The sequence below is a fragment of the Staurois parvus genome, unplaced genomic scaffold (assembly GCF_062004578.1).
Source record: "Staurois parvus isolate SC_StPar_1 unplaced genomic scaffold, SC_StPar_1.0 ptg000029l, whole genome shotgun sequence".
In the NCBI taxonomy this organism is placed as follows: domain Eukaryota; kingdom Metazoa; phylum Chordata; class Amphibia; order Anura; family Ranidae; genus Staurois; species Staurois parvus.
The window spans coordinates 6,265,138-6,278,038 of NW_028317825.1; the positions used below are offsets into that span (position 1 = coordinate 6,265,138).

Sequence of the window (12,901 nt, forward strand, 5' to 3'; positions counted from 1 at the left end):
ATATATATATATATATAAATAAATATACACTCACCGCCCACTTAATTAGGTACACCTTGCTAGTGCCAAGAGAATATCCCCCACACCATTACACTACCACCAACAGCCTGAACTGTTGATACAAGGCAGGATGGATCCATGCTTTCATGCTTATGTCAGATTCTGACCCTACCATCTGAACGTTGCAGCTGAAATTGAATGCCCATTCTCCTCTGACCTCTGACATTAACAAGGCATTTTCATCCACACAACTGCCACTCACTGGATATTTTCTCTTTTTCGGACCATTCTCTGTAAAATCCCAGTAGATCAGCAGTTTTTGAAATACTCAGACCAGCCCATTTGACACCAACAACCATGCCACATTCAAAGTCACTTAAAGGATAACTTCATCTTTGGAACATGTTACATGTTCCACCTATTTTTAGGGTGGAACATGTAACATGTTCCCATAGCTGTAGCCAGGAAACTTCTCCCTGCACTATCTGTCAGATTTGAAAACAGCGCAGCAGTGCGGGGCTCCGCCCACACAGCCACATCACTCATTCACAGTGTTCTGTAAATGAATGCCTACAATTCCCGACAGCCTTAGCGGCTGTCAGCTTGTAGTTTTTACTGAACACCATGTGGAGCACCATGGTAGTTTATTCACACTTCTGTCAGAATATCTACATGCTCATACATCCCGTACGGCAAGCAGATATTCTGACAAGTCTGCAGGAGATCTGCATGGCATCAGCAATCTACTAATCACTGGTGCAATGCTTTACAGGCTCCTTTGGACAAAAATAATAAATGCACATTTTTTTACCTGTAAAAAAATGTACATTTATTAATTTTGTCCAAAAGGTGAACTTATCCTTTAAATCCCCTTTCTTCCCCATTCCGATGCTCGGTTTGAACTTCAGCAATTCACCTTCACCAAGTCTACCTAGTAAAGTGGCCGGAGAGTGTATGTAAATACACATAAATTATGTACACGGTATAAAATTACAGGACTTGGCTCTATGTGGGTAAAGTATATGCAGCTCCAAGCATGAACATCTCTGCAGATGGTATGCCACTGGATCCAGACTCTCGGCATATGTATGTTGATACTCAGAGCTGCATAGAGCCATATCCTGTAATTCATTTGACATTTCTTTTAATCCCAAAATTTGTGACTCTCGTGCCAAAATATGCCCATATTTTACATTATGTGGCCCAATACATCCATGTGCACGAGCCCTTAGATCAGCCTTTCTCAATCTTTTTATTATAGTGGAAATCTTGAAATAATTTTCATGTCTCTAGGAACCCCTACTAAATGATTACATCTCTAGCTCATGGCCCATTTGTGTGGTCAGTAAGTTGTAAAGAAAATAATACATAAAAGAATAAAGAATGTAGTGTATGTAGCATATTTGACACCCAGATAGATTCAAATCGCATGACAAGTCGCACCCTATTATCTGCAGTGGAAGTGGTCACATTGGTATGATTCCAACTCGGGGGGGGGGGGGGGATATGTGTTGGTCAGTGGTTGTGGGTGGGTGCGGCTGGGGGATGGGGGTAGGATTATTGCAGTGGTGGCAGCGGTAGGGGCACCCAATTTTAGTGTTGCCTAGGGCAACACATAAACTAAATATACCGTTGACTTCATTCACTACTTTTTGCAAGTTCAGGTTCAACTTGCATAGATATCTGTGTATGAAGTTGCACAGATGTCTTCCAAGTTTCCCCTGAAGTCGCACTGACATCTGACTTTGAAATTGGGCGAATTCCACTGCAGTCGCACGATTTCAAAGTTGGATTCAGACTGAAGACCAAACATTTTCCAGATAACAAATAATAATATGGTAATGTGAAATTGTGGCTCCCCCAACAGTGGTGGTCAGTGGAAAAGTGCTTTTGTTATTGGTGGTTGGTGTAGTGGTCCCATATATTGGTGGCCAGTGGGAGAAGGGTACTCTCACATTGTTGACCAGTGGGAAAACTCCCCCCCCCCTACACATAGCTAAAAACCCATTAATATCATTGGTTACAGGGAGAGAGCCCCCATTCACACTAGTGCAGTTTCTCCGGTATTTGCTGTCACGCTGGTTTGCGCAGCAATGGAAAGCGCATTTTTCTCAATGGTGCCTGTTCATAATAATGCAGTGCATTGCATTATTTTAAAAGGTGAAGACTTCTTTTGGTGTAGTGCATTTTTTGCCCTGTAGACTTCACTGGGAATGCATGGAAAAGTGCATGTAAAACACGTTTTTAGTGCATTTCTGGCAGAGTTTAGTGAATAAAATTCTGTCTCCTACAAAAAAGCAAATAAAGCATTCAACCACATCAAAAATGCTTGTAAAAAAATGTGCGACAAAAATGCATGGAGAAATGCATCACCCTCATGCACCAGTAGTGTGAACCTAGACTTGGAAACTAATCACTGCTCAAGGAACCCGTAGCGACCACTGTAGGAGTCCATTGAGAAATCCTGTCTTAGATTGTAAGCTCTTTGAGGACAGGGACTGATGTGAATTTACACTATATAAAGCTCTGTGTTGATGCTATAAAAATGCCTGTAATAAATAAATAAATGAATACACAAGCTTTCATTCATTCCATTTCCTTCTTTTATCTCCCCTTAGTGATGCTGATCTGCCAGTCTACCAGGGGGAGGTAGCCCCTCTTCCTGTGTCAGGAAATCTGGTGCTATGTGACACTGGAAATAAGTGGATTGTGAGAGATGCAGCAGCTGAAGAGTGAGCAGGTGTCAGACATTGTGTATTGTCATCTGATCAAAGGGAGGCCAGCCAGGAGAGAGAACATGACAAGCAGCAGGTGAGGTGGAGCCTGAGGGCTGCCAGGGGAGGGGGCATTGCTGGGCTATAAGATGTCTCTACACAGCAGGGCACAGGTACAGCACAGCCTGATGGAGAATATTATCAGATCCGTCTTCTTCTCTGCCAGGGACCAGCCACTCTGGACTCATCATGTGCCAACCACTGGTAAGAAAGGGGACTGAATGTGGGTGATAACATGAAGGGTGCTGATCAGATTGAAGTCCAGTTCCCTACCCTTTAACTAATATTACAGGCTGAATGTACACTTGTGCTTTATTTGTTTCTGTGGTTGTCTGTCTATAAGGAAAGGGGATCATTAACAAAAGATGTATTATTATTATTATTCAGGATTTATATAGTGCCAACAGTTTGCTCAGTGCTTTACAGAATGTACAGAATTAGTCTAAACTCATCTCTTAGATTGTAAGCTCCCAGGATCAGGCCCTCCTAACCCTCTTGTATTGAACTGGATTGTCTCCCTTTATATTGTAAAGCACTGAGCAAACTGTTGGTGCTATATAAATCCTGTATAATAATAATAATAATTTCAGATACCTAAATGGGATCAGTGCATTTTTTAGAAAAAATATGTAATTCCCATGAACCTAGATACCCAAAATGAACCCTGTCTACATTTGAAATATTGACCCAAATCCTATAGGTTATAATATGGGAATATGTGTTAGTGATTGCTAATCACAAAAGCAGTAGGAATGGATTGTAGGGCAGTTCAGGCACAAGGCAATGCACTATGACATTTTAAAGTTACCACAGTGGGGTGGATTGACTAAAAGTGGAGAGTGCAAAATCTGGATCAGCTCTGTATGGAAACCAATCAGCTTCCAGGTTTTATTGTCAAAGCTTAAGTGAACAAGGGGAAGGTAGTAGCTGATTGGCTCCCATGCACAGCTACACCAGGTTCTGAGTGCTCCACTTTTAGTAAATCTCCCCCCATGTATTTTGTTGTGTAGAGCAGTATAATGAGCATTTAAAAAAAAAAAAAAGACCTCAAAGTTAGATTTTTGTTTACTGGAGTAAAATCAGTGATAATCATTACAGAACTGTTTTAATTCACATATTTTAGATATTTTGTACTTTGCATAACAGCCAAAATCTTTATTTTTCACTCCAGCATTGACTGCAGTAGTTGTCCATTGGTTATACAGACTGTACACATCAGTCTAAGGCTGGTCATACATTATACAATTTTCTTGAGATTTTTGGTTTAGATTTACCAAAAACCATATAATATGAGGACAAACCTAAAGAACACTTTCAATTGTATTCAATTAAGCGGGCCATTGCGCTACATAGTTGAACGTAAATTTAAAGGAAATTGGGCAGAAATTGAATAGAAAATTGTATAGAGTATGGCTAGCCTAAGGCTGGTCATACATTATACAATTTTCTTGAGATTTTTGGTTTACTTTACCAAAAACCATATAAGAGGAGGTCAAAACTAACAACACTTTCAAGTGTATCCAATTAGGCAGGCTCTTGCACTACATAGTTGAAGATAAATCTAAAGGAAATTGGGCAGAAATTGGACAGAAAATTGTATAGTGTATGGCCAGCCTAAGGCTGGTCATACATTATACAATTTTCTTGAGATTTTTGGTTTAGCTTTCCCAAAAACCATATAATATGAGGTCAAAAGTAACAACACTTTCAATTGTATCCATTTAGGCAGGCTCTTGCACTACATAGTTGAAGGTAAATCTAAAGGAAATTGGACAGAAAATTGTATAGTGTATAGCCAGCCTTAGTCCTCATGCACACTTGACGTTTTCATAGCTGCTGTTTTTGGCTTTTGATGTTTTTTTTTCTACAGCCAGTAAACCCCCCAGCATGTTATCCTATGTGTCCATGCACACATAGACTGTAATCAATGTTTTTTTGGCTGGAAAAACCCCCCAAGACTAGTCAGTTTCTAGAGGAGCTTTTTTAGCTTTAAAAACTCTTTAATGCTGAAAAATGCGGTACACTTGTGCAAACCGGCGGTTTTGTATTTTTTTTTACCAAAAAAAAATTTTTTGGTCAAAAACTGCTAAAAAACGCAAACGCGGAAAAACACAGCTAAACGCTAATACAAAAACACTAAAAGAGCCAAAACTTCCAATGTGCTAAAGCAATAAAATAATTATAAACTTCTTTTATATTTGGAAAAATTCACCAGACCTCCATAGGATCCACCTGGAAGAGAATGATCCTGAATCAATAGCAGAGATTTTTTGCATGCTGAAAAATCTCTGCTAGTGATAACAAGTACTTCTGTTCACAGGTGGTATGTGTGATTTACCATCTTATCACCTTCCTAAATTCATGTTCTACTTCTCAGTGACCTTTGGGTCATGGTTGGTCAGTGTTAGAGGGAAGGTGTGAAATGGGGTTCACTGTACTGAAGGATTCATGTTCTTACTTGTTTTTATGGGAGGGCGTGTATGTTCTATTCCACTATTTGTAAAAAAACATAATATTTTGTACACATCCAATGTGTCAAAGTTTCCTATCCTGAGGGTATACGAGCATGTTAAAAGTCCTTACTTTCACGCTGATCTGTCACAAAAATGCATAGGCGTTTTTAACGCATTTTTTTGGCTGTGCTTTCTGAACATTTATAAAGGACGCATGACTTAAAAACTGCACTACAAATGCTTCCCAGAGGTGTTTTTTAGGCGCTTTTCAAGCATTTTTAAAGGCATTTTCCATTGATTCCAAATGGGAAGAGGAGTCTTTGGGGCGTTTTTTTTTTTTTTTTTTTTTTAGCTCACCAAAACATGCCCCAAAGATGCTGCAAGCAGGAGTTTTTACACCGCACCGCACGCGCAATGCCTCAGTGTGAAGATATACATTCACATACATAGGGGAGCATTTTTCTTGACCTTTTCAGGCGCTTTTTTTAACGCAAAAATGCTTCAAAAACTCCCCAGTGTGAAAGTAGCCTTATGCCTTTGCATTTTTTTGTACATGATAACAAGTACTTTTTTAAGCTCACATGTCTACATGACAGTGTATTAAGTACATAACTGTGTATCTAAACAGAAAAACAAATATAATACTGTATGTTGTAGCTTATCAATTCTTTGATGTGGTGGCTGCATTAGTTTTCAAATCTCATTTTTCCCCCTTTGTTTTCACCTGGTGATCCTGCCAGCAGTCCTCTGCTAAAGCATACCTCCTAACTTTCTGAGATGAACAAAAGGGACATCTTTTATTGTAAAGTGTGTAGGCAAAGGACAACTTCCTGCAGTGCATCAGTTACACGATTCATGATATTTAAAAAATTATTGGTTTTATTCACAAGGGTTGTTTTTCCACCACTATGTTTTCTTTATACTTGCTTTTTAAACTAACAAACTCAATCATTTAGTGGTTGGATGTCCTGGTTATGGCAGTATAACACTTCTGGTAACTAAATAGTATATTTCTTTATTGAGATCTATACATCAAAAAAGGAAGACAAATGAGGAGGAAAGAGAGACAGGGGGATTTGATTTAATAAGAGGAACAAACGTGAAGGAAAGAGGGGCAAAGGATTTGGTTCAAATGAGGGACAGTCCCTCCAAATTAGGGACAGCTGGGAGCCACGTCTAGAGTGTTTACTCACCAGGGGTGGACTGACCATTTGGAAACTCGGGCACCGCCCGAGGGCCCGGGGTCAGTAGGGGGCCCCATGAGATGCCCCTGGTACCTTTTTCATAGGCTTTTTTGAGTTTGGGCAAGGACACAGGGGCCCCATGATCCCCTATTTCCCGGGGGCCCCATGAGTTGTCAGTCCGCCCCTGTTACTCACTGTACTGCATTTATGGAGGAGCAGTGTTGTCATCCTAGGATTTTCTTCTGATTTAGACTGCAAATACCTCCCGAAAACATACGGAGGAGGTGTGTAGTAGTTCACAGATGATGGCTGGGAAAGCTGACAGCATTGTTTAAGATTTGAGTGCAGAACACAAGAAGTAACAAGGAAACTGAGTTTCTGGCGGGCACAAGAGGTAATTTTCTATACTTGTAGGAAATGTACTCAGCCTGAAAAAAGAGAACTAATGTAGCCACCACATCTAAGGATATAATATATTTTTGCCATGGCTTTAGATATTTTTTAAACTCACATTGCCTGATTATTGCAAAAAAAAGTGCTAGCAGCATTGGCAATATTCAGGCAGTAAGGCACATCATACAGTAGAGATGGAACATGCCTGAACATAAGGTATTTCTCAGCATGCTGAACATTTTTGCCATTTATTCTGGTTTATTAGCTTTTTTTTCTACAGAAAAGGAAATGTCCATAAGCAGAAATTCACCATCATAAGTGAAATAACATGTTATGCAAATGAAAGGATTATTACCGTATATGCGATTTGTATAATAGCAACATTCTGCGCAGCGCTTTACAATATAGTTGCAATTGTTAGAACTATACAAGGTCTAGGAGGGCCCTGCTCGTAAGAGCTTACAATCTAAAAGAGACAAATGATACAAAATGTAGTAAATGTGGGGGGATGAGTTGATAAAGTAAAAAGACTAATGCAGAGTGCAACAACCTATAGCATCCAGTCAAGTTTGCAAAAGTCACAGGAGTAAAAGATGACTAAACTCTGCACATTGCTTTTTGCTTTGACAAGCCAGACAGTGTGAAGCCCAATGGTATGCATTAACACAAAGCAAAACAACTTACGTGTTAAAAAGCATTGTGTCTGATGGGTTACTATAAGAATCTGCACATTTTAAGGATCTTCTATTTTAAGGATATTACTACAGCATAGCACAAATAGGATTAATCTGAATACTGTGATTATAGGGAAGGTTACTGACTTTTATATGTTAATTTCTCCAAGGTGACACATTTCAAGGAAAACAAAAAGAAGCAGGGGCTGTGGTAAATGGAACTCCTAGCCAGAGGAAGCGCAAGAGAACTTTGTATAGCAAATGGCAGCAGATGGAGCTGGAGAGTGTGTTTGAATTAATCCCCTATCCAGACATCAGCACCCGAGAACAGCTAGCCAAGATCATCAGACTGCCGGAGTCTAAAGTACAGGTAAAGTCAGTGGCATCAGGAAATACAGCAAGTAACATGTACAAACTACTAGGACATACAGCAGCCAATATGTACAACTACTAGGACACTAATACACTAATATAGCAACTAACATGCACAACTACTAGGGCACTAATAGAGCAGCCAACATATATATATAGCTATAAGAACACTAATACAGTAACATGTACAACTACTAGGACACTAATACAGCAACTAACATGTACAACTACTAGGACAATAATGCAGCAACTAACATGTACAACTACTAGGACACTAATACAGCAACTAACATGTACAACTACTAGGACACTAATACAGCAACTAACATGTACAACTACTAGGACACTAATACAGCAACTAACATGTACAACTACTAGGACACTAATACAGCAACTAACATGTACAACTACTAGGACACTAATACAGCAACTAACATGTACAACTACTAGGACACTAATACAGCAACTAACATGTACAACTACTAGGACACTAATACAGCAACTAACATGTACAACTACTAGGACACTAATACAGCAACTAACATGTACAACTACTAGGACACTAATACAGCAACTAACATGTACAACTACTAGGATGCTACTAGAGCAGCTAACATGTACAACCACTAGGACACTAATGCAGCAACTAACATGTACAACGACTAGGACACTAATGCAGCAACTAACATGTACAACTACTAGGACACTAATACAGAAACTAACATGTACAACTACTAGGACACTAATACAGAAACTAACATGTACAACTACTAGGACACTAATACAGAAACTAACATGTACAACTACTAGGACACTAATAAAGCAACTAACATGTACAACTACTAGGACACTAATACAGCAACTAACATGTACAACTACTAGGACACTAATGCAGCAACTAACATGTACAACCACTAGGACACTAATGCAGCAACTAACATGTACAACCACTAGGACACTAATACAGCAACTAACATGTACAACCACTAGGACACTAATACAGCAACTAACATGTACAACCACTAGGACACTAATACAGCAACTAACATGTACAACCACTAGGACACTAATACAGCAACTAACATGTACAACCACTAGGACACTAATGCAGCAACTAACATGTACAACTACTAGGACACTAATGCAGCAACTAACATGTACAACCACTAGGACACTAATGCAGCAACTAACATGTACAACCACTAGGACACTAATACAGCAACTAACATGTACAACCACTAGGACACTAATACAGCAACTAACATGTACAACCACTAGGACACTAATACAGCAACTAACATGTACAACCACTAGGACACTAATACAGCAACTAACATGTACAACCACTAGGACACTAATGCAGCAACTAACATGTACAACCACTAGGACACTAATACAGCAACTAACATGTACAACCACTAGGACACTAATGCAGCAACTAACATGTACAACTACTAGGACACTAATGCAGCAACTAACATGTACAACCACTAGGACACTAATGCAGCAACTAACATGTACAACCACTAGGACACTAATGCAGCAACTAACATGTACAACCACTAGGACACTAATGCAGCAACTAACATGTACAACCACTAAGACACTAATGCAGCAACTAACATGTACAACCACTAAGACACTAATGCAGCAACTAACATGTACAACCACTAGGACACTAATGCAGCAACTAACATGTACAACCACTAAGACACTAATGCAGCAACTAACATGTACAACCACTAAGACACTAATGCAGCAACTAACATGTACAACCACTAGGACACTAATGCAGCAACTAACATGTACAACCACTAGGACACTAATGCAGCAACTAACATGTACAACCACTGAGACACTAATGCAGCAACCAACATGTACAACTACTAGGACACTAATGCAGCAACTAACATGTACAACTACTAGGACACTAATACAGCAACTAACATGTACAACTACTAGGACATTAATGCAGCAACTAACATGTACAACTACTAGGACATTAATGCAGCAACTAACATGTACAACTACTAGGACACTAATACAGCAACTAACATGTACAACTACTAGGACATTAATGCAGCAACTAACATGTACAACTACTAGGACATTAATGCAGCAACTAACATGTACAACTACTAGGACATTAATGCAGCAACTAACATGTACAACTACTAGGACACTAATGCAGCAACTAACATGTACAACTACTAGGACATTAATGCAGCAACTAACATGTACAACTACTAGGACACTAATACAGCAACTAACATGTACAACTACTAGGACAATAATGCAGCAACTAACATGTACAACTACTAGACACTAATACAGCAACTAACATGTACAACTACTAGGACACTAATACAGCAACTAACATGTACAACTACTAGGACACTAATACAGCAACTAACATGTACAACCACTAGGACACTAATGCAGCAACTAACATGTACAACCACTAGGACACTAATGCAGCAGTCAACATGTGCAACTAGTAGGATACTAATACAGCAACTAACATGTACAATTACTAGGACACTAATACAACAACTTACACGTACAACTCTTAGGACACTAATATAGCAACTAGCATATATAACTACTAAGACACTAATACAAAAACTAACATGTACAACTAGTAGGACTATAGTACAGTAACGTACATGTACAATTACTAGGACACTAATACAGCAACTAACATTTACAACTACTAGGACACTAATACAGCAACTAACATTTACAACTACTAGGACCCTAATATTTCAGTCAACATGTACAACTACTAGGTGACTAATACAGCATATAATATGTACAACTGCTATGATGCTAATACAGTGACTAATATGTACATCTGATAGGACTCTAATACAGCAACTAACACATACAACACTTACAACAACTATGACAATCATATATTCACTAACATGTAAAAAAAACAACTATGACACTAATACAGCAACTGACATGTACAATTACTATGGCACTAATACAGCTGCTAACATGTAAAGCTACTATGACACTAGTAAAGCAATTACATTTCTATATACCACCTGCCTGTAGAGGGGGTAAAAAAGGTAATGTACTGAGTGTTTAGATATACATTATTGTGGAGGAGGAAACATGCTGTTGTTAAAAAAGAGGGCATTAAAAAGTAGGGGTGTCAGTATGTTTCAAGTCGTCATTTTATTTTGTTAGACTGTGGGATAAACAGTGTACAATAAAGCTTCATAATAAAAAAAACCCCTACTATTAGCACTAAGCATTCCGTTTTATTATTTGGTGATGAGTAACAAATTTTTTACTGAAGAAAATGAATATTTCTCATCCTACTATCTGTTATACATCCTTTACATACTGTATATGCATGAGTATACATTTCTTCTTTTACTAAAGTGGCTTTTTCCTATTTACAGGTTTGGTTCCAGAACCGCAGAGCTCGGAAAAACAAGAGTGGCAAGTTGGATACGACACTTTATCGGAAAGGTTCATCAATTCGTCTGAGTGCTGTGTCACCATCACATAACTACAGTCAAAGAGATCCCCTGGTCACGATGACCTTCCAACCAAACCAGCCTGGACCCTATGGGCATGATTGTCAACAGGTACCTGGAGTTCAGCAGTCTGGTTTCCCTTCACTCCTTCAGACATCTCCACCCATTTCCCAGCAATATTCAGCAGAAGAGACCTATAACTGTGCCTATGAACAACAGGAGTCCCAATGGACCCTGAGTAGTATGCATTCAGGATATGGTTGTGAGGCCACCTTGTATGGCACTCAACTGGTTGACCTAGAGCAATGCACAACTCCCACTCTTGGGCCATCATATTGGGAGTTATTTCCTAACACTGTGAATGCAAACAGATCACAGACCTCTCTAGGATACATCTCAGATGTCATTTACAATGCAGCCATAATTACTAATTTAGGAGATCTTTAGCTCCGTCAGTCTGTTTAATTTACTACCACAAGCTATCCCATGGCCTGAATAAAAACCCTTCCTAGACTACATGAATATTGATCAGTTTGTGGACCCCACATTGGGTACTTCCCAACCATTGTAGATGTCATACAGAGATGTCAAACCTATCCTGATGTTTTGCCAAATTTTTAATTTCTTAAAAAGTATTTTGCCTGTCAAGCTTTGTTGCCATGTTTATTTTTTCTCTGTTCAGTTATAAAAATGACAAATATAAAATAAAGTTATAAAACTTTATTATACAAAGTAAAAAATGTTTTCAAATGTTATTTAATAAATGAGTATTACTAATTTAGAAGTGGCCAGATTTTTCTCTTCCATTTATTGGAATGGAATGTTTGTCAGGATGAACAACTTTGGATCAATAGTATGACTAAATAAAGAATAAACTGTAAAACACCAATGCTATAAGTGTTTCAAACCTACTAATTATTATTCATAATTCATCATATCTAATCTGCCTAACGACATCCACCTTTATACAGTAGACATGTCCCATCTACACTCTCTCTCTGGACCTAAAACTGGCACTAGGTTTCTTCAGTCACCTGTAGACACTTGCAAAAGGTTCTGAAGGGAAAAAGGATCAAATAGGTTAGAGACCCTATTGCTAGTAATTTACTCACGCAGGTGCTTAAAGGTTTTGAGGATCCTCTGTACTTTTCAGTTAGAGGAAAAAACATGAATGTTCAAGAGGCTGGAACGTTCAAGTTTATACCTGAAATTGGACCTAAAGACATCTTGATTTTATTATAGACAGTCTGCTGGTGTCTGCAGACAGTGGAAAGCATATCTAAAGGCAGAACTTTTATTTTTTAATTTTAGATATAGTGTTTTTTTCCAACTGTGTCCTATTGGTTAGATATTCTTTCACATACCAGACTGGGGGTACAGTCGCAGATGGGGCATTGTCCTGGGTGAGTGCATTTTCTGCTGGAATGCGAAACAGCAGTTGAACACAGCCCCCTGATCATGTCCTCTCTGATTTTTCACAGGTAAATGATGCTGTGTGATCTGCACCTTAAACTGTCTCCCTGTCTGCCTGCTACGCACTAACTTTGTGCAAACTTG

General features: G+C 38.8%; 1 protein-coding gene across 1 annotated transcript; it reads left to right on the top strand.

The window, feature by feature from the left end:
* The first annotated feature begins 2,849 nt into the window (after nt 1-2,849).
* On the top strand, nt 2,850-12,191 carry SEBOX (SEBOX homeobox). Its single transcript, XM_089658100.1, has 3 exons — nt 2,850-2,978; nt 7,649-7,848; nt 11,267-12,191. Exons 1-3 carry the CDS (start codon nt 2,864-2,866, stop codon nt 11,789-11,791), a joined length of 840 nt encoding a protein of 279 aa, XP_089514226.1. The 5' UTR covers nt 2,850-2,863; the 3' UTR covers nt 11,792-12,191.
* The last annotated feature ends 710 nt before the right edge of the window (nt 12,192-12,901 follow it).